General features: G+C 44.9%; 1 protein-coding gene and 1 pseudogene across 1 annotated transcript; one reads left to right on the forward strand and one right to left on the reverse strand.

Annotated features, from left to right (window-relative positions):
• Positions 1-3,583: 3,583 nt before the first annotated feature.
• On the forward strand, positions 3,584-21,694 carry LOC129731342 (armadillo repeat-containing protein gudu). The gene is made up of 5 exons (XM_055691242.1): positions 3,584-4,958; positions 20,054-20,402; positions 20,466-20,972; positions 21,028-21,423; positions 21,479-21,694. The coding sequence occupies exons 1-5, from the start codon at positions 4,315-4,317 to the stop codon at positions 21,611-21,613; spliced, it is 2,031 nt and encodes a 676-aa protein (XP_055547217.1). The 5' UTR covers positions 3,584-4,314; the 3' UTR covers positions 21,614-21,694.
• An 891-nt stretch (positions 21,695-22,585) lies between these two features.
• Positions 22,586-23,338, reverse strand: LOC129731344 (ATP synthase subunit delta, mitochondrial-like; annotated as a pseudogene).
• Between the last annotated feature and the right edge of the window lie 316 nt (positions 23,339-23,654).

Raw genomic sequence — 23,654 nt, forward strand, 5'->3', positions numbered from 1 at the left:
TTCATGTTGCGGTTGGGGCCCGTTGGGGCCCATCGATGACATGCAGGAGGGAGGGAGAGAGGGTACTTACCTCGACCGCCTAACGGTCAACCAGTGTGGTTTTTGATGACCCCACGTTTCACTGACACCACGCCATTTTACTTCTGAGGACGTTGCGGGCTTCTTGTCGAACTAGCTCGATTCCACGACGTATCCCTGGTCCGGATTCCTTAGCACCGAGCGGGGTTGAGGGCGGCTTCCACCAGGGGGTATGAACTGTCCCGTCCCGAAAGTGTCCAGGGTCTGCCGCGCTCCACGAGGCGATCTGGTTCACTCGAACACAGCTGGCGCTATTGTCTTCCACTTCTGATAAAGCGCAACTTTCTTCTGCTGGCTATCACTTTTTGGTGCCACTTTTAGTTTTCGCCTTTAATTTTCCCTTACGTGTTTTCGCTCTGACGGTTCAAGCTCTAATGGTCTTTTCCAACGTCTGTCACCTACTATCGACCTTCTCCCAATCCTCGATCTCCCTCTCTTCTTCTCACTCTCTTTTCCTCTACCCGGATGCAGCGATCTTGATGACACATTTTCTTGATTTATTATACACCGGGGTGGCGTTGTGTCAGGGTTGTTCTTTTGTTAGCGGTTCTTTATCGGTTGAGATATTTTTAGTGCGGACCGTCTTTTTTAGTATTTTGCCGTCTTTTACCGTTGTGGTTTTTCCGGTACATTTTTGTTTTTATTTTTGTAAACGCCTGCAAGTTGTGGCCGCTTTCTGGGATATCTAATGGTCTCTTGGGAACCACGTCTAAGGCCCCAACGTCTGGTCTGCACGTTCCGGGGTGGGCTCCAAAGGCCTCATTTGTTCCAAGATTGTCAACCGGCGGTGATTCCACGGACTTGCAGACGTCAACAATACAATTTTTTTTTTCGCAAATTATCGACGCCTAATTAACGGGTAATTTTATTTGTTTAGGTTAGTAAGTTCTAGTAAGGCTTAAATCTATGTTAAACAAAAAAATACAATATTCAGAAAACAAATAATTTAACTGCTAAGAACTATAATAAAGAGCCAACTACAAACAAAACAAATATTTACAACTTACATACTACAAACTAAACAAATCCTTAATTGGGCCGATCGACTTGAAAGCGATCGGTAACAGAGGGAAAAACAAAACCCCATTCATCTCGTGGCGGGCTTCTAATTCCCGCTAAGTAGAATTTGCTGTCGGCGGCGCAAAGAAAACTGCGTTGGTGTTGGAGCACCCGTCTGTCTGTTGGTTGTTATGAAATACTTAGTAGCTGCTGAAGTGCTGAAAATTTTGCTGAGATAACAAGAGAACAGGAATTATTCAACAATTGAGAAAACATAAATACCATAAAACTGAAACAGTCTTAATCAAAATCGTATTTACGAGTTCTACAAAGTTAAAGTTAACCCTTGAATCTCCGGGGCGGTTTTACATATTTCCGTAAAATTTCATTGACGTAATGTATTGATTTACCAAGGTGTCACAGAAATTTTGATTCCAGCGCTAAAATGACTGGTGCTCTAGAATCTAACACTGGAACCGATTGTTTAGTCTGACGAAAAAATATATCATAACAGCTCTAATAATCTTTAATCTTATTACTAATGCAAAACCAAACGCTATAACCAACCGTCAGCCATGTTCGGTCATAAAAATGTAAACTTTTTGAAAGAAAAACCCACCGGCAAACCTTTTCAAGCCCCCGCGGCAGGAAGTTCACTGCGCGCTGGTGCAGCCAAATCGCGACGTTTCTGACATTCATTACTACTATTTTGATGAGTTTTAATGGTATTCTATTAAATTTGCATAATTTTATGGGAAATATTTTACGGCCACTTCGCTCTGGCTCTCGTCTGTGAGTGCCGCCACCGACGCGGCGAGTTGTCCCCGTGAAAAAATCAGGTTTTTGCTCTGCATTCTTCAAACGCCGTCAAGTGAAGTGATGTTTCTTTCTTTCTTTTTTTTGTGGAAGCTGCTCCAACGCGGGCACGGGTTGAGGAACAAAAAAAAAAAAAAAACAAGGAACAGTGGGAAGAAAGTGGAAACATATCAACGTCAGTTCGTCGAAGCTTCACTCATCCGACCCCGAAAGCAGCGCGGACCCAAGTCGAAGATTATTTATGGAGTCTTAAATTTGATTTATGGCGTATTTAGAGCGGAGTGAAAGGCGACTTCTAGCTGATTATTAATTCATAGGAGTTTTTTTTTTCTCTCTCACTTTCGCTGCATGGTGAAATGAGTCCCACACAGAGATCCGTTTTCGTTTCGTTTTTCTGGACCGACACCAAAGACGATGATGGTTTGTCATGGGGTTACGAAATTGGATGGAGAGCGCAATTATAACAGAATCGATGAAACGAGATTTTTTTCAACTCGAGATTAGACTCAGAAAAATCGAATCAATTCCGACTGCAAGCAATGAAATTGGCCCTGCAATTAGTTTACTAGTTTGCTAGATGAGCTTCATTTTTCTGGCTATCCTCCTCGGTTGGGACCGGTAGCGAAGGCAATAACGGAAGCGACTGTTGGTTTTTTTCTCTGCTGCCACTTGCTCCTGCGCCTTTCTGCAGAGCGGCTTCAGACGATCGAACGCGACGCGAAGAAGCACACGGTGAAAGAGAAAAGTAAATAAATAATGAGATAAAATATTCGCCAGATAATTTAATCCAACACTAATGATAAGTAATGGGCAACAAGGATCTCATCTTCGTTCGGTTGGCCGAGTGTCGCACCAACTCCGAGCAGGTATTTGTAGGAAATCATTTTGGGTCTGGAAACTGTTCGCGCACCGTCTGCCGAGTGTGAGAAATTTTAAACAGTGCGAAATCGGTCGTTCGACTTTTTGCGAGAATTAACGACGGGATGCTAATTGAGTGGAATAGCCTGTCGAATTCGAGTGGTAAGCGGATTAACCCCGCTAAATTGAACTCATTTTCCGAATCAACATAGCCTGAGAGGGGAAGAAGTTTTGTGTCGATATTCAAACTTCGCGGAGGATCTTCAACGGTCACACTTTTTCCATCGCGCCACAGCTAATTTGGGATTATCTTTCCAATCTCGGTCAGATCACAACGGACAAATCCCATCACGTTGAACTTTACTTAGCTTGCGACCAGGTCAACCCATCGGCAGGTCAGTGCGGATGTTGGCCTGCGACCGCAAATGGGCTTTTTTGTTCCACCTTGATTTCACCATCATCTGTTAAGCCTGTGGAAGGTGAAACGGTGACGGAAAGACAGACAAAAAATCGCTTTTGATGAGAAAGCTAAAAACACATATTTCGGTCAGAAGCAATTTAAGTTACTGGAGAAAAATAGTAAATTGATGTTGTTTGAGTGGATCCGCAATATAATTGAATATGTAACATTTTTTTCAGCGAGGTATGATTTTCAAAACCAGTCATTGACCAAAATTTAAAAAAAAAATTCAACCTAGGATCATTTTTCCACATAGGAAAGCTCTCCTTCTCTTGATTTAATCCCCTGATAGTTGAAGTCATAAGAAGAAGAAAAATTACTCTATGACAAATAACATATATTTGGGGAGTGATTCACACTCGAATTCACCATTCCTACAGCGTACTGCGCACTTTTCAGTGCCAGGAATTCCTTAAACCACAAACGACGTGACCAATAACGAAACAAAGACGTTTGCTGCCCGAAAAACCTTCTTAGTTGTGGACATTCATCGCCCGCGTTACCCCGGTAGAATCTTGCTCAGTACATTCGTCGTGGGAAGCTTCAGCTTCTTGTAAACGCGCGACCCCTGTGCGGCCATCAATCATGCGTTTCACTACTACGCGACACGTTTCAGCTTCGCGGAGACGCCCATGCCCGTGATTTGCATTCGTAAAAATGGTTGTGCTACCAATATATCAGCTCAGCGAAAGACTTAACTTGAAACACACCGAGTGACATCTATCGGAAACGCTATCAAACCAACAGTGAAAGAGGGTTTGCATCACGGATCAGCGGCGGGAATGGTTCTCACATGGTTGTCAGATCAAAACAAAATACATGAAATACAGTATGAAGATATTTCAAGATTGGCACCACTGCTTTGGAAGCATGCGCAAAGTGCATGGGCAGAAAGTTCCCGCTAACAGCCGTCAATCAACTGGTGGCTGGAAAACCATTGCAATCATAACAGATCGTAGCAACCATCAGGCATGGGATTGATCAAACAAAGTTTGCAAAATATTTTCCTTTCAGCATTCTTGTGGTACCAGAAATTCCTGTGCAGTGCAGGTTAATACCGATTAATTCCGTGAGTTTTCCTCTGTTTTGTTTTCTAATTTCTAATGTCTGCTGCACGCCGCACCGTCACTCGTGGTGGAAGCAAATCCGGCCGCGGCAAGGCTAGACCGTCTATCTCGAAGGGTCACCCGGTCGGGGGTACTTTGGCGAAGGATAAACTCACTACCAGACAGGAGAGTGAAGAATCGGAATCTTCCGAACCGATTTCATCATCCGACGAGGAAGAACGCTGGAAGGAATCGAACAACACCAACGATGTACCGTCCGAGTACTGGCACATTCAGAAGCTGGTCAAGTACATGAAGGCTGGCAACCAGACGGCAACGATTGTGGCTCTGTGCTGCCTAAAGGATCACGACCTTACGACGCAGATGAACCAAAGGGCGATTCAGGACTGCGGCGGGCTGGAAGTGCTCGTCAATCTGCTCGAGAGCAACGATCTCAAGTGTCGACTGGGGGCACTGACGGTGTTGTCGGAGATCTCGTCCAACTTGGACATCCGCCGTTCGATAGTTGACCTAGGAGGTATTCCGCTGTTAGTGCAGATACTGTCGGAACCGGGACGGGACCTGAAGATCATGGCGGCGGAGACACTCGGAAACGTCGCCAAGGTACGGCTGGCCCGCAAGCTGGTGCGGAAGTGCGGGGGCGTACCGCGGCTGGTCGATCTGCTCGATGTCAATATCAAGTGAGTATTTTTAATGAGAACCTCATTAAATAGTTTTATTTTGAAAGAAAGGAGAAAGGGAAAGGAACAAAATAGTGAAATCGCATATAGAGAATGGCAAAAGCAAAATGATAAACGACAAAGGCCAATCTTCACAGAATCGTTAATTATAAAATCCGTCAATCATAGAAAACTGAAATATCATAAATGGCAAAATCAAAATACTATAAAACCTTTCAAATCCTGAAACTCTTGAAAAATTCCAAAATTTTACTTAAATCCCAAGATTTGAGACTTTGAGAAGACTTTCAAAATCTTAATGCTAAAAATTTAATAACAGAAAGCCTAAAGTCCCGAAAAACTGGAACTTAAGCTTTCTACAATACACTCCTCAACTCCCAAAAACTCTGAGAACCTCTAAATTCTAAAACCACACCCTCCTTAAAATCTAAAAGCATGAGATTCTCATATACTAACATTCCTAAGATTAAAATCATAAAACCCCACTAGAATATTAAAATTTGACAATCCTGACATCCTGAAACTTCATTAATTACAAAATCCTCAATCCAGAAAAAACTGAACCTCAAAATCCTAAGACTTCCATATCATGAAACCCTGCAATAATGCTACGATCCTATGATTTCTAGAACTCTAGAATCTCTAAATCCAATGATTAAATCTTCAAACCCAAATATCGGAATCCTCTAGTCATAATATCCTGAAGTGTTCAATTTCGAAATCAGTTAAGTCTAAGATCCCAAATTCTGAAAATTTCAAATCTTTCAATATCAAAATAAAAGAATTCGTGAACTCTTATATACTTGCAAAAAAAGATTTAATGCTCAAATTCTAAATTTCAAAATCCAAAGATACTTATATCACAAAATTGAAAAAATCGAAATATTACCAAAATCCTAAAGCCTCTAAATTCTATAATCCTCAAATTTTCGAACCCAACATTCTGAAACTCCAAAATCTTCAATCCCCATATCAATAAAATACCAAGATCCTACAACCCTTAAATCCCAAAAGTAGAAAAAAGCCTTTAATTTTAAACAGTAAAAAAATTATAAATTGCAAAAATACTGATATCTTAAAATCTCAAAATCAAAGCAATCCTCCAATTCCCAGTATTTCAAAAAACCAAATCTGCAAAATTTCGCAATCTTAAAATTCCAGAATTCTTACAGTTTGAAATCAAGTCCTAAAGTACTGAAATCTTAATATTTTTCAATCCTGATATCTCCTTTAAAAATGATAATGTACCCAAATTTTTATACCCTTAAATCCAAACATACGACATTCCAAAAGTTCTATACTCGTTTAATGCTAGAACCTTTATCACAAAAATTATTACTGAATTCCAGTACGCTTGACTCGATCATGAATTTTACGGTCTTTATGCTTAGATCCATCATAAAATTCAAAAATTTCTCAATTTGTATGCCCAACATCTTTAAACTCAAAGTGTTGAAATTCTGGAGTCTAAAAGTTTAAGCATTAGAACTATTACACGCAAGAATTCTGAAAGCCTTAAATACTTTAATCTTAAGATTTTTGAATGACCAAATAAAAAAACCGGAACTAATAAAAATAAAAATCCCTAAATCCCTGCTAACCCAAGATCTCTCAATCTTGAAATCTTAAAATAATTGAAAATCTTAGAGTACGGGAGTCCCATAATCTCTAAATCCAAAATTCTCAAATCATAAGATACCAAAACTCTTGAACTGGAGAAGTTCTGTAATCTCAAGATTTGTAAATATTAATATTTTCAAATACCTTCATTCCCAATATCTTATAGCTTTGAAACTGGAAATTAGGAAATCCTGATACCGTAAATAACTTTTTTTTTGAAATCCTGAACTTTTAAAATCCGGAAATCAATAAATTCATTAGCAGTTTATCACAAAATCCCAGAATCATAAGAATCTTCAATCCCTAAATATGAGTATCCTCTTCCAATCCTAAAACCCTTCAACTTAGAGTGCCAAAATTATAATCCAACAATTAAAAAGTCCGTCAATACTGGGCTTCTCAAATCCTACACCCTTCAATTTGTAATCTGTACTATTGACGCATGCATAGAGTAGCAGTTCGAGCACATTTAATAGGTGAAAGCTGAGATTTTTATGTTAAAAATCGTCAACTTGAAAAGAATCTAACCTCAAAATTGTAGTTTACTACCTACCCGAATTTCATCTGTCAGAGTGTCAACGAGATATTTTTCAAATGGTTCCTAATTTTTTTTACTTTATGGTGTTTATTCTTTATTTTGTAAACCTTGTGAAAATTCTCTACTCCTTTATGAGCACTCGTAATTCTAAAACCCTAATCTCATATAATTCGCAAATACCAAAAATTGGACTATCCCAGAGCCCAAAAATACTAAAATCGTGTGATCTCGAACATCCCAAAATGTTAATGTCTGAGAGTCCGCAAATCTTAACACCACAAAATCTCAAAATTCTAAGAATCTTCAATCTATACATCTGAACACCCACTAATCGTAGAATCACCAACTAGCCTAATTCCTAAGCCCCTCCAGCTTGAAATGCCAAAATTATAATGTCCATGAATATGGGAGTTCAACAATTCAGAAATTCAAGCATCCAAAAATTTAAAAGTTTGTCAATCCCGGAATCCTCATATCCTACATCCTTTAATCTCAACATACCTAGTCTATTATATAATGTTATCTATAATTAAAGCCTAAAACTCTACGTTTTCAAAATCCGAATATGGTAAAATCAATAAAATCCCCAACCCCAAAAAACAATCATGATTATTCATGAATTCTTAAATCCACAACATGTTAAATACTACATTCCCCATATTTTGACACCTACAAACCTCAAAACCTCAAATCCTTCAATTCACAAGTGATTATATGCTGAAATCCTTTCGTCTCAAAATCCGAACAATTTATACCAAAAGCCATGAATACCATAATTCCAAAATCTTATAATTATCTCAATGATCCTAAAATTTCAACTTCGAATATTGAAAATTAATTTTTTTCTAACTTCTTGTATCCTTAAACTCAATAATCTTCAGATCCTTGAGATACTAGAGTCCTGAAAAACTCAATTCTGAAAATTTTGAAATTCTTGAATCAAAATTTTTGCGAAAGTGATCTTAGAGTCTTGAACTTCCAAGTCCTTGAATCTAAATATTCAAGAATCACAAAATACTTGAAGCCCCAAAATCTTCAGATCCTTTTTTCACGACATCCTCAAATTCGAAAAATCAAAATCGCAAAATTAAAAAGTCCGACAATTCTGAAGACAGCGAATAAATTCTATTTAATAAACTATAGATATCCTCCATCATAGATGGAATCCTAAAATTCCAAGGCATCAAAATTATTGCGGGGGCCTAGCGTGGTTGGTAACGTCTCCGCCAACCACGCTCGACGCCTGGGTTCGAATCCCACCGCCGACATAGGTGTCGATGGTTGTGAGGTGGCGTGATCCACTCACAACCAACCCAACTGGTCTAGAATCAATCCAATCAAAGCCGACACCGGGAGATTTTTTGAGGCGAAAAACCTCTGGGATCACGCCTTCCATCGCATGAGGAAGTAAAGCCGTTGGCTCCGGTCCGTTAATCAACGGGTCGTGAGTTAGGATCCTGGGTAGAGTCGCCTCCCCGGGCGTCGGCGATTGGCAAAACAACAGTGGCGGAACTAGACCGACGGAAAATAAGCGAGAATAAAAAAAAATCAAAATCTTGATTCTTTAGCATCCAAAAATGCAATAGTATCTTAATTTTTCATTTCTGAAATCCCTGTATCTCAAAATTCTTTTAGCCCCTAATTTTTAAATCAAAAAACTACAACCTTAGAAACTAATACACTCAGGTCGCTTTTTACGCGGGTTTTTTTCACGCGGTTTTTTTTACGCGGATTCCGGAATTTACGCGGTTTTTTTTACCCGGATTCCGGAATTTACGGGGTATTTTTTTTGCCCGGATTTCAGTTTCCTTTACTCGGAATGCAAAATTAACGATGTTTTTTTTACGTGGATTCCGGAATATACGCGGTTTTTTACGCGGATTCCAGAATTTATGCGGTTTTTTGTTACGCGGCACGTATCCCCCGCGTAAAAAAGCGACTTTAGTATTCAAGAATCCTAGAATAGCTCTCGAACCTAAAACGATCCAATTCTCAAATAATAATAAACTTTGTGCTTTAATCTTAAAATTCGGCTTTTATTTACAACATTAATCTTTAAATTTCAAATTTTCCTGTTGTTAAATAATTCAATAAAATTTCTATAATTTTTATATTGAGCAATTCTCGCTGAAACTAGGCCACTACTGTACCACTGTTGTACTCATTATTCTCACTAAACTTAAAAAACAATAGTGGCGTACTAGTTGTAGCATCAATCGATTATGATATATGGACATAAAATGTGCATCCACTTGGTCTCAGTAGACAGGTTACTACGTTGATTGCGCGATGTACGATGAATATTTTGAAACTCAGCTTGGAAAATAGCTTCAATTGATGGGTTAACACCGATGCTCACCAAATTTTTTTCTTGCATCTTATAGCATTTTTTCTCAGCTTTCCAATGCTGGTCTCAGATCGGACATCGGTAGTTGCGAACACGGTCAAAATAGCATTTTTCTGATATAATCCAAGATGGCGGCCAAATTCAAGATGGCGGCCCCAATTCTGATCCCTTCAAATGAAAGCCCTATCATTCCTCTTTACAGAAAAGTGCTACTTGTAGTACTTTACATAACGAATTTTAGAGATATAGCTCAAATAATACATCAAGAATTGCTAAAATTTCAACTTTTCTGAAAACTGTTCCGCCCCTTGGTGACCAAGGGGTCAACAAATTCGATCAAACAAAAATGGCATTATCAGTTTTTCTCTATTTCTAATCACCATGTGCATTTATATCAAATTTGAAAGACCTTGTGCACCTAGTGGCCTAGTTTCAGCGAGAATTGCTCATCGTAGAATTCTTAAATCTTCAGCATAGTCGAGCCCAAAATACTCCAATCTCAAAACCCTATGGTATCATATAAAAGAAAAATATTGAGATCCTAAACCTTGGAATTATAGACTCGCCAAACATCAAACTCCGAAAATGCCAAAATCCATGAATCCATGAATTATGAAATAGTAAATTTCTTAAATTATAAAATTCTCTCGCTCAAATAAGGAATCCTTCATTCCGAATTTCTGAAATCTCAAAATCCTAGAGTCCCAAGATTCGAAAATTCTAGAATTCCCATGTAATGAAATTTTTGACACCTTTAATCTTCAAATCTTGAGATCCTGGAATAACCAAGTTTGGAAACTCCGGAAAAAATTATAATTCTAAAATCCTATCATAATGACATCATAAAATCTTCAACTCCAGAAAATCCAATAATATTTAACTCCAAAAAGTCTGAAATACTACCTACCCTAAATCCTGAAACCTCCGTAAAAGCAAAGCCGTGGTGCTACATTCCGATTCGGAACTCGACCTTCTGTTTATTATACACAGACTTCGCAGCCAACTGTTAAGTGTACAGGACAATTGCGGGGCCAGCGCTACGATCCTACTGACACTAACAGTCTCTTCCGAGAAGGAATTATTAAAATTCTAAATTTAAAAATCTCTAATCCTTGAATTCTGATATTCTACACACCAAATTTTTTTTGCTGAAATTCATTAACTTACCTTACCAAACAGTCCCAAGCCGTGGTGTGGCCTTTGCTGTACGTAAGAGTCGTCTCCATTCCACTCGGTCCATGGCTGCAGTTCGCCAGCTCTGCAGTCTGCGTAGGGTCCGCAGGTCGTCTTCCACCTGATCGATCCACCTTGCCCGCTGTGCACCTCTCCGTCTCGTCCCTGACGGATTGGTTTCAAGAACCATCTTTACCGGGCTGTCGTCTGACATCCTTACAACATGCCCAGCCCACCGCAACCTGCCTATCTTAGCGGTGTGGACGATAGATGGCTCCCCAAGCAGCTCCTGCAGTTCGTGGTTCATTCGCCTTCTCCACACTCCGTTTTCCATCTGCAGAAAATGGTACGCAGCACCTTCCGCTCGAACACCGCAAGGGCGCGTTGGTCCTCCACGAGCATAGTCCATGTCTCATGGCCGTAGAGGACTACCGGTCTGATCAGCGTCTTGTAAGTAATTCTCTGCTGGTATCGTTGTCGGCAGTTACCAGTGAGCCCAGGTACACGAACTCATCGACCACCTCGATTTCATCACCACCAATTTGAACTCGAGGTGGGAGGTTAGCACTGTCCTCTCGTGAACCCCTTCCTTTCATGTACTTCGTCTTCGATGCATTGATGACCAGTCCAATCCGTTTGGCTTCAGCCTTTAGTCCGATGTACGTATCCGCCATCTTCAAAAAGGTCCGAGACACAATGTCAATATCGTCGGCGAAACCAAACAGTTGAACCGACTTTTGGAATATCGTGCCACTCGTGTTAATCCCCGCTCTACTAATGACACCTTCCAGGGCAATGTTAAACAGTAGGCACGAGAGACCATCACCTTGCCTTAGACCTCTTCGGGTTTCGAAGGGGCTCGAGAGTGCCCCCGAAACCCGAACTACACACATCACTCGATCCATCGTCGCTTTGACCAACCGCGTCAGTTTGTCCGGAAATCCGTAGTCGTGCATAATTTGCCATAGCTTGTCCCGATCGATTGTGTCGTACGCCGATTTAAAATCGATGAACAAATGATGTGTGGGCACGTTATGTTCGCGGCATTTCTGCATAACTTGCCGAACCGCGAATATCTGATCCGTGGTGGCCCGGGCACCCATAAATACCGCCTGGTAGTGCCCCACGAACTGCTTCGCAAATGGTGATAGTCGACGGCAAAGTATTTGGGAGAGTACCTTGTAGGCGGCGTTCAACAGAGTGATTGCCCGGTAATTGCAGCACTCCAGTTTGTCGCCCTTTTTGTAGATGGGACACACAATACCCTCCATCCACTCCTCCGGTACTCGTTCTTCCTCCCAAACCTTGACAATGACCCAGTGCACGGCTCTTGTCAGTGTTTCTCCACCGTATTTTAATAGCTCGCTGGGAAGTTGGTCCACTCCAGCAGCTTTATTGTTTTTCAGCCGACCAATCTCCCCCTCCACCTCCAGAAGATCGGGGGCTGGAATTCTGATGTCTTCTGCTTGTGCAATCAATTGCCATACCGTCCTCGCGCTCTACTGCATCGCCGTTTAGATGCTCGTCGAAGTGCTGCCTCCACCTTTCGATCACCTCACACTCGTCTGTTAGGAGGTTGCCGTCCAAGCTCCTGCACATATCGGCTTGCGGCACAAAGCCTTTGCGGGAGCTGTTCAGCTTCTCGTAGAACTTCCGAGTGTCGTTAGCTTGGTACAGCTCTTCCATCGCTACGCGATCTCGGTCCTCGAGCTGGCGCTTCTTCCTTCGGAGGACTGAGTTTTGGCTGTTCCGTGCATGTCGGTATCGTTCCACGTTCGCTCTCGTACGGTGTTGCAGCATTCTCGCCCGTGCTGCATTCTTCTCCTCGACTAACCGTTTGCATTCGCCGTCAAACCAGTCATTTCTATGATTCGGGGCCCTTGTACCTAGTAGCGCTACTGCAGTGTTACCTATGGCGGATCGGATGCTTTTCCAGCCAGGGTAGCTGCGCCAAGCTGCTCTTCCGTAGGTAGCACTGGCTCCAGCTGCTACGCGTATTCCTGTGCAGCCTCGGCGTCCCGCAGTTGCTCAATATTTGGTCGCGGCGTTCGACTTCGGCGGGTGTTATACACCGTCGATAGTTTTGAGCGCATGCACACAGCTACTAGGTAGTGGTCCGAATCTATATTCTCACTGCGGTAGGGGCGAACGTTGATGATGTCGGAGAAAAACCTGCCGTCGATTAGAACGTGGTCGATTTGGTTCTCTGTCTGTTGGTCGGGTGATCTCCAGGTGGATTTGTGGATACCTTTGCGGGGGAAGAAGGTACTTCGGACTACCATACCACGGGAGGCCGCAAAGTTTACGCACCGATGGCCGTTATCATTACACACGGCATGCAGGCTATCTGGTCCGATTACCGGTCTGTACATTGCCTCCCTTCCTACCTTAGCATTCAAGTCCCCAATAACGATCTTCACGTCCCGTCGCGGGCAGCTATCGTAGACCTGCTCCAGCTGCGCTTAGAACGCTTCCTTCTCGTCGTCGGGTCTTCCTTCATGTGGGCAGTGCACGTTGATGATGCTGTAGTTGAAGAACCGGCCCTTTATCCTCAACTTGCACATCCTTGATCGGCTGCCACCCTATCACGCGTTGGCGCATCTTACCCAGTACTATGAAGCCGGTTCCCAGCTCGCTGGTGGTACCACAACTCTGGTAGAAAGTAGCCGTCCGGTGCTCGCTTTTCCATACCTTCTGTCCTGTCCAACAAAGTTCCTGCAGCGCTACGACTTCGAATTGCGTGGATGTAGCTCGTCATAAATTATCCTGGAAAGCAGAGCGATTTGCAGTTCCATGTCCCAAGTTTCCAATCGTAGTCCTTATTTCGTTGCCTAGGTCCATGCCGATTGTTCCGATCCGTATTATCTCTTACATTGTTTCCTCCACCGCCGGAATATGGTTAACGCAAAAAATTCATTAAACTTTCAGAGCTGCATGCCACCACGGGTCGGCGCGTGGTGACCGCCGAGGTCACGTTATATGAGGGCGACCGCTGACAGTACCTAACAGCCCTGGACCAGCAGCGGGAGATTGCCTAGGGGTGGTGAGGGTCGGACACTGGGCCGTCGACTCCTCGTAAATGCCACAATTACCCGGAAGCATCTCTGACGGAGCGAGTAGTGCCGCTCCCATCAACCAAATGCACTCCCTCGTCCATTGGGGCCGACACCAGTAAGGTCCCAATTATGGCAACTGGCAGCGAACGAAACGGATTCGAGTCGGATACGATAAGGAACCACGACCAAGGGCTGGCACCTGCATCGAGCTCCCTTAGTAAAATCGCGTGACAGCGGCTTGAAACGGCGAGAAGGTACCCGGTGCAGGGGTCTCCGTCCCGTAAAACCTGGCAGGCCTTCCAGTACGTTCCGCGTCCATTGCCTGGTGGAAATCAGGCAGAGAAGGATCAGATGGGGGGGAGCTAGTCCTAGGACAAGATGCCCCTTTCCTGACTTACGCGGGCGGGGGCGTCATAGTGCTCATAAGGTACTATGGCGACCCCCCTTACCCATGGCCTCACTGCTTTGGCATAGATTACCATGGGACCATACAAGCGACTTCTCATCTATGGACAAGGATAGCGGCTGGAAGGGGGACCCAATAAACAAAAATGTTGAACTCAAAAACAAAAGAGACGGGTGCGGAGGGGTGACCAAATCCCTTCGCACGAGGTGGCATCCAGCGGTCTCCGCAGAAGAAGACGGAGACGGATGCGGCGAAGTCTGGAGGTGGAAAAACGGCGAATCCGTCGGTGTCCACACCAGACATCTCGGTGGACGGTCCCTTGCTAGTCAAGGCCGTCGAAAGGTGTATGGACACGCGGCCAAGAGTGGCGGCGCTGTCTGAACAACTCGATGCCATAACCGAGCTCTCGGCGAACAGGCGAAACATCGCTGGCGACCTGAAGCAGAGCCTCCTCCTGCTTCGGAGTACCAAGATGAAGCCAGAAAGGAGCACGAAGAACTCGTAGCTCGGGTGAAGGCGGCAGAGAAAGCGGCCAGGACCGGGAGGGCGACTGCATCTAAAGAGGTGCAGACAGACGCCCCCTCGTTCGCGTCGGTCTGCTCCACGGGGCAGGTCGCTAAGCGAACGAGGCAGTCCCCGGGGGAAACGGCTCCCGGGAACACCAAGAAACGATTGGTCGTGCTACTCCCACGGGAACACACGCCAACCGGTTCAAGGTCCACCACGGAAAAGGCACAGGTGGAGGCTAGGGGCAACCCTTGGACTACCGTAGAGGGTAGGAAGCGTCGGTAAGGTGCGACGCGACATGATGGCGGGGCAGCCAGAGGACCAAAAAAGGTCAAAAAGGCGCGGAGTAGGGGTGATGCCCTCATACTCAAGACGGATGGGTCGAAGTACTCAGAAGTCTTGAAGAAGATGAGGGGGGAACCCAGCTCAAGGATCTGGGGGCGGATGTGCGGAGTATCCGCCGATCTCGCACTGGCGAGATGATACTTGAGCTCCGGAAGGACGCCAAGAACAAGGGGGCTACCTACAAAACGGTAGCCGAAAAGGTCCTAGGGAAGGAGGTGCAAGTGCGGGCACTCACCTCAGAAGTGACTCTCCAGCTTAAAAACTTGGACGAAATCACTGAGGGGTGCGACATTGCACACGCCCTTAAAGCGAAGTGCGGGGTGGAGGTGGCTAAGGAGTCAATCCGCCTCCGCAAAGGTCCGGCGGGGACCCAGGTAGCTACCTTCCGACTACCGTCGGCGGACGCTAACCTGGCCCTGAAAGACGGCAAGTTGAAGGTCGGCTGGTCGGTATGTCCTCTGGGCATACTACAGCAACCAGACATTTGCTTCCGGTGCTTCGAGGGCGGATATAAGTCCTGGACCTGCAAGGGGCCCGATAGGAGCCAGCTGTGCAGGCGATGTGGAGGTGCAGGCCATAAAGCAAAGGACTGTGGGGAGTCTCCCAAGTGCATGGTATGTTCCGGGAAACGGGACGCCAAACACTTTATGGGAGGCCCCAGGTGCCCAGCCGGTAAGCCGGCTGCGAAACCACGGGCGTAAGGGTGACGCAACTGAACCTGAACCATTGCTTCGCGGCTCAGCAGCTGCTACACCAAGCAGCCACTGAGTCGTTGTCGGACATTGCCGTCATATCGGACCCCTACCGCATCCCTCCCGGAAACGGTAACTGGGTTGCGGATAAGTCCAGATTGGCGGCCATATGTACGACGAGCAAGTTCCCGGTTCAGGAGGTTGTCTCTACCTCTACCTATGCTCCGCCACGTTGGTCTACCGAAAGGTTCACCCAGATGGTCGACCTCCTATCCATGGAGCTAACGGGCCTAACGCCGTTGGTGGTGGCGGGCGACTTCAACGCTTGGGCTGTTGAGTGGGGAAGTTGCTTCACGAACCAGAGGGGCCAGATCCTGTTGGAGGCTTTTGCAAAGCTCAACCTAGATCTGGCCAACGTTGGGGACAAAAGTACATTCAGCAGAAATGGTGCGGAGTCGATCATCGACGTGACGTTCTCCAGCCCAGGACTGATCAAGAACTGGAGGGTAGACGATGGCTATACTAATAGCGACCACCAGGCGGTCTGTTATAGTGTAGACAACAACGAGAGGCGGCAAGCGACGGTTAGAGCCAACCCTCCGACCGTTCGCGGGTGGAAGACATCGCACTTTGATGCCGAGCTATTCGAAGAGGCAATGAGAAGGGAGCGCGAGGGGGGCAGTTGGCTCCGCCCGACTGCTGACCAACTAGTTGCTATGCTATCGCGGGCGTGCGACGCCACCATGCGTAGGACTCGCCAACCTAGGAATGGAAAGCCACCGGTTTACTGGTGGACGGACGCGATAGCCGACCTTCGCAGTGCGTGCCTCCGTTCAAGACGGAGGATGCAGCGTGCGCGAAACGAAGAAGAGAGGACAGAGCGCCGCGCAGCATTCAGTTCGGCAAGATCGATGCTGAAGAGTGCGATAAAGGCCAGCAAGAGGGCCTGTTTCGATAGGCTATGTGCGAGTGCCAATACAAATCCGTGGGGTGACGCCTACAGGATCGTAATGGCCAAGACTAAAGACGCGCAGGCGCCTGCAGAGCGATCATCAGCGATGCTGGAGCGTATCATCGAGGGACTCTTTCCACGCCACGAGCCAAGTCCTTGGCCTCCGGCGGTCGAGTCTCACGTCGGACGTTCCAGTATCTCAGACATAGACCAGAGATGGTCGGCCAACCTGCCGAGCATCCAATCCGTGAGCGACGACAGCCGTGTTGAGGCAGGGGAGGAGGCAAGGGTTACGAATTAGGAACTCATCGTGATCGCCAAATCCCTAAAGGTGAGCAAGGCACCGGGACCGGATGGTATCCCTAACCTGGCGATCAGGCTGGCGATAAAAACGGCCCCCGGGCTGTTCAGGGCAGTCATGCAGAGGTGCCTGGATGACTGTCTCTTTCCGGACAGATGGAAGCGGCAGAGACTGGTCTTATTGCCGAAGGCTGGGAAACCGCCAGGGGACCCATCGGCATATAGGCCTATCTGCCTGCTGGACACCGCGGGCAAGGTGCTTGAGAGGATCATCCTCAACAGACTGGTGAGGTACACGGTCTGGCAAGTAACCAGTTCGGCTTCCGGAAGGGCAGGTCCACGCTGGACGCAATCTCTTCCGTCATCAAGACGGCGGAGGTAGCAATCCAGCGCAAGAGAAGGGGAATACGCTACTGCGCAATCGTCACGCTCGATGTGAAGAATGCGTTTAATAGTGCCAGTTGGGACTCCATAGCGCTCGCGCTCAGGAGCATCCATGTACCGGTGTCGCTGTACAAAATTCTGGAAAATTATTTCCAGAATCGAGTACTTGTTTACGACACAGAGGAGGGTCAGAAGTGCGTCCCAATTACCGCAGGAGTTCCGCAAGGTTCTATCCTGGGCCCGGTGTTGTGGAATGTCATGTATGACGGGGTGTTAAAACTCAAGTTCCCTGTAGGGGTTGTGATCGTCGGCTTTGCAGACGACATAACGCTGGAGGTTTACGGCGAGTCTATCGAGGAGGTCGAGTTGACGGCCGCGCACTGTATACGCAAGGTCGAGGACTGGATGCGCTCCAGGAAACTGGAGCTCGCGCATCATAAGACGGAGGTCACGGTTGTGAACAACCGTAAATCGGAGCAACAGGCGGTGGTCAGAGTCGGAGACTGCACCATCACCTCGAAGCGATCCCTGAAGCTCTTGGGGGTTATGGTGGACGACAAGCTCACGTTCGGGAGTCACGTCGACTATGCCTGTAAGAGGGCCTCATCGGCTATTGCAGCACTATCTCGTATGATGTCCAATAGCTCAGCGGTTTATGGTGGCAAGCGAAGACTTCTTGCCAGCGTGGTTTCGTCCATACTTAGTTATGGTGGGCCAGTGTGGTCCAGAGCGCTAGGTACTAACAGTTACCGTGGTAAACTGGAAAGTACCTACAGGCTCATGTGCCTGAGAGTTGCGAGTGCGTATCGTACGGTGTCATACGATGCAATCTGTGTCTTGTCCGGCATGATGCCTATCAGCATCGCCATCAAGGAGGACAGAGAGTGTTTCGACCAACGTGACACAAGGGGCATACGTGGTACCAGAAGGTCATTCTCGATGCTCCGCTGGCAGCGGGAATGGTCCAACTCCACAAAGGGCAGATGGACGCACCGACTCATACCGGAGATATCCGGCTGGGTCAGGAAACGACATGGTGAAGTGAACTTCCACCTGACACAAATCCTGTCAGGCCATGGTTGTTTCAGGCAATATCTGCACAGGTTCGGACACGCGGTGTCCCCCATGTGCCCCGAGTGCGTGGAGGAGGAGGAGACTGCTGAGCATGTCTTCTTCGTATGCCCCCGTTTCGTAAGAGCGAGGAGCAACATGATGGCTGTGAGCGGGCCTGGCACTACTCCGGACAATCTAGTCCGGAGGATGTGCGACGACCCGGACATCTGGAACGCGGTCTGTGCGGCCGCCTCTCAGATTGTTCTGGAGCTGCAACGTGTGTGGCGTGTCAACCACCAACACGCCAGTGGTAGCTAATTACCAGTCTCCAGGTAGTTAGCTAGGAGGTTATAAGAGTAAAGAGGGTGCATCACGCACAAAAGCCACTTCCCGACGTAATACTTAACCGTCGTTCCGGGAAGACCAGGGCTGGAGACTGGAGGGGTTTTAGTGGGTCGGGACAGGGATAAGTAGGTGCCTGGGGGAGTGTAACTACCCCAGCATCTCTCCCCTAGTCTCATCCCCACACCCTGAGTTCTCTTCTCAGGTGTCTGTTTGCAGATTTCCCCGCCACCTTTAAAAAAAAAAAAAAAAAAAAAAAAACTTTTACTAAATTTTGCTACGCTGAAGCTTCATTAATCATTTCAGAAATGAAATAGTACTGAATGTTTCAGCAATGTGAAATGTCATTCATGTTTGACGGACTATTACTGAATTTCCAGCGAACGTCCGTTAAATTAATGAAATATCAGTTCAGTAAGAATTCTTCGTGTAGATTTAAAAACACGCTGGAAGTTAATTTTTTGCTTGTTATTTAATAATTATTTATTAATCTTCAACCATGTCACAAAGATAAAATTGATCCACGAGTAATGTGTCGCCCAAGTCCGATCCGTTAATCCGATGTCCTTTCGCCATTTTCCTCCACTGAACTGAACTGAACTGAAGAAAAACAAGAATAATCAATTTTTCCACTCACCAAACACTTCTTTCACGTCTTAACGGTCGGCATTCAAGGCTTACAAGCTTATTTTACGCCTTTTGTACGCACGCACAAGCCTTTTTTACGCGCACGGACTAAAAATATTGACAACAGGCACTATTTTTTTTTTTTTTTTCATTTTGACAGTATATTGCCGTATATTCAGTAATCAAAGGAAAGATTGCTGAATGTCGGTAAAGCAAAAAATTGCTGAATTTTCAGCACACTTCTAAATTGGTGAAATTTCAGTACATGGTTTTTATTGTTGAATTTCAGTAAAGATTGCTGAAGCTGGTTTCGGGAATTTGGTGTGACACTCCTATAATTCAAAATTCCTAAAAGCGTTTATTCCAACAGACTAAATTTTTGCAATCCTAAAATTCTGTCATTTTAAAATCCTTCAATCTCAAAATCCTAAAATTTAAAAATGCTGAAATTCAAAAATCATGAAATTCAGAATCTCCGAGAGCCCGAAATTCTAATTTCCTCGAATCCTGAAATTCAAATCCAACCTCGATTGATCGATTATCGCTTTATAAAAAATATATTTATAACCAGAAACCAGAAATACAAATCATAAAAAAGGTAAGGCTAGGTAAGGGTGAGGGTGAAACAATAAGAAAAACAAAAAAAAACGATGCTATGAACTTTAGACTATATGAACGAAAAACTTGAAATCTTGAAAGAAAGAAGCGATCATTATTGTTAGTTTTTCCACCACCTTTCCACCTACATTCTAGTGTGCTCCGCTCGCTGCGTGACCAACTGGGCGAGGATGAGCGGGAAATGCTGGACATGGCCCGGGCTGGAGCCCGAGCACTTTGGTCACTCTCGGAGTCGCGTCACAACAAAGAACTGATGTGCAAGGGGGGCATCGTTACGCTGATGGGCAGACTGCTCAAAAGTGTCCACATCGACATCGTGGTTCCGACTATGGGTACCATACAGCAGTGCGCCTCGCAGGCCAACTATCAGCTGGCGATCACCACCGAAGGAATGATTTACGATATTGTGTCTCATCTGACGTCGGATAACCTGGATCTCAAACGGCAGTGCAGTTCGGCTATTTTCAAGTGCGCCAGTGATAAGGTATGTTCTCCGATTTGGTCAGGGTTTGTAAGATGAACTGTTTCCTGTCCCGCCTCTTCGTAGACCGCTAGCGATATGGTGCGGGAATCTGGTGGATTGGAACCGTTGGTAGGTATTGCCAAGGATAAATCAGTTCGCGACAATAAGCCTCTGCTAGCTGCAGCCACTGGGGCTCTGTGGAAATGTGCCGCCAGTGAAGCCAACGTCAAAAAGTTGGATCAACTAAAAACGGTACAGGTTCTCGTTCAATTGTTGAACGATGAAAGCGAAGATGTTCTTACGAACGCAGTTGGGGCCATATCTGAATGTGTCAAATATCAGAATAACCGTGAAACTCTTCGCACCTGCGGAGGAATTCCGATGCTTGTAAACTTATTGAATATGACGCATGCTCCGTTGTTGGAGAACATAGCGAAAACTCTAAAGGAATGTGCGTTCGATGCGGAAAGTATGACAATAATGGAAGAATTGGACGCAATTCGGTTGATTTGGTCACTGTTAAAAAACTTCAACCCGAAAGTTCAAGCTCATGCCGCTTGGGCGTTATGTCCATGTATCGAAAACGCCAAGGTTTGTGCTGGTCTTCCAGCCGATCAGAGATCCGATTGTTTTTTTTTTCTTTCAGGATTCCGGTGAATTGGTTCGAAGTTTTGTCGGTGCCCTCGAATTGGTTGTCGGCTTACTCAGCTCGCGTGATAATTTTGTACTTTCGGCAGTCTGTGCCGCTATCGCAACCATCGCTAAGGATCGCGAGAACTTATCGGTTCTATCCGATCACAAAGTCATCCCAATGTTGGCGCATCTTGTTTACACAACCGATGATTTACTGCGAGAAAATCTAGCAGCCGCTATTGCCAGTTGTGCTCCGTATGCTTCGAACACGCAAGAACTGGGCAAACTACGCACAGTGACACCCATCGTTGGTTACATGGTAAGCAACAACCCTCGGGTTCACCGCACAACAGCAATGGCTCTACAGAAGCTCTCGGAAGATCCTCAGAACTGCATCACGATGCATCAGGTAGGAGTAAAGATGTTTTGAGAAGATATTTTCTGACTTGTTGTCTGGCTTTCAGAGCGGCGTGGTTCCATTTCTGCTGGAAACTGTTGGCTCTAAGGATCGTGAGCTCCAAGAGGCTTCCGCAGGCTGTCTGCAGAATATCCGGAAGTTGGCGCTTCGTGCCGAAGAGCTTGAGTTCCGTGGCGAATGAGAATGTTAGTCAAAATGAGAAAAAAAAATTATGCTCAATTTTATATCACATTTTAGCTGTTCGAATACACGTTTCTGAACTAAATTGTTTTTCATAGTGCTGCAGCTTCGGAGTATTCAAAATGAGATGTTATTGAAAGAAATTTTGTCAAAGTCAATTTTTTATCAAAACATATCTAGTTGCAATTGGACTTTTTCTATAGGACACAGCTAAAAGATTTCAAAATTTTGCAAAATATGATTAGTATTAATTAAATTGATCTAAAAGAATCACACACATGCAACGGACCACCTACACGTCCTACACAACCAGAAAGCAAGGAGAGTTGAGTCAGTGTATACTCATCAAGATGAGTAAACGGACGCGTTGTAAATTGTCCGTGATCCTGATCCGATCTGGTCAAGTTGCTGTTCAACAAGGAAGAAAACGCTCCAAAGGATTCAGAATAAAATTCTGAAAATGATTTTGAAGCGTCCTCCTTGGTTTGGTACACTCGAATTACATAGACTTACTGGTGTTGAAACATTGGAAAGTATGTCGAATAAAATTATTAACAATTTTCGACAAAAATCGTAGCAATCCTCAATTGGTAAGATAAGTTCTCTTTATAGTCAATAAGTTAGCAATTAAGTTAGTTGTAAGTTTACTTCCCCCTTTCTGACAAGTAGGTTTGAGTCCCTACGAATGATAAGTCCTAATTGCGAAGGCAAACAAATCCTAACAATTAAAATTACAAATTTCTAACAGTTTTGAGAAGTCACCATTTGTGATTGGACACACATACTAATTATTTACTAATATTTATCATAAATACTTAAGCTACTAACAAATCCCCCCCTTTAAAAAAATCAAATCCGTTAAATCTCAAATTCCTAAAATCCTATGCTTCGAGGATCCTTGAATCTTGAAAACATAAAATTCGAAAAATCCGAACTTCATCATTTGAAGGTCATCAAACTCTAAAACCCAAAATACCATAATCACAAAACTAAAATTTCAAAATCCTAAAATCTTAAATTACCCCGAAATTCCAAAGTCTTTTTGTTTCAATGATTCAACAATCTCCAGATGCTAAAATCCTCAAAAGCTACAATCCTTTTATGTCAATTGCTCCACTGCGTACTCGAGTTTATTACTCCGCACTTCGACTTCTGGAATTATCAAATTATAAGAGTCGTGAATTGGTCTGAGCTTTTAGAAAACAAATCTACAGACAGATGAATCGGTACACATACCAGCATTTATTCGGCAGCTTCCACGAGAGTCTCGGCCACTTCGAAGGCGATTCCAGCTTCGGCACGTCCCACATCGGTCAGAGCGGACGATAATGTGCTCTGGACATTGGAAAGAATCTTACGACAGGCAACAGCATCCAGAACTATAGATGAAAAAAAAAACAGCATCCAGATCCTCTACTGGGTGGGCTTCTTCGGCCAGCACCTGTACCGAGGGGTCCTCGTTGACCGAAATGGTGCCGCTGGAAACGAAAAATTTTTTCAAACCCACCTTTATTCTCGTAGACGGTAACAACTACTCCCGGTTTAAGTACAGCAAGGGTCTTGGCAGGATATCGAATGCTCCACTGAACGAGGGAACGTCCAGTTGCCGGATGTTTGCCGAATCGTAGAACACTTTGTTGGCAACGGCCAACGTGAATGCCATTTCATCGGCATATCCACGAACCGAGCTGACCAGCCGAGCGGTGCTGCTCAGTGCGAATGACATTTTGAGAATAATTGGTTGATCACACTGCGAACCCGTGTTGCACGCAACCACGAAGAATGTCCGCCGCAAGCTCAAAATTACAGGGGATAGTCAAAATAAGTCGGAGAGGCAAAATTTTAATCAACTTTGAAATGCTGTAACTTTTTTTTCTTCATCAAGTGCTGTAACTTCGCCAAATATTGTTCGATTCCGATAACTCGACCACCATTCAACTGGAAAACTATTAAAGTCTCATTTCCGGACCACAATTGTGCCCTAGGTCACCGGATGTAAGAAATATTTTTGAATATTTCTTACAACCGGTAAGAAATATTTT

Source organism: Wyeomyia smithii, chromosome 3, assembly GCF_029784165.1.
Source record: "Wyeomyia smithii strain HCP4-BCI-WySm-NY-G18 chromosome 3, ASM2978416v1, whole genome shotgun sequence".
NCBI classification, from domain to species: Eukaryota; Metazoa; Arthropoda; class Insecta; order Diptera; family Culicidae; genus Wyeomyia; species Wyeomyia smithii.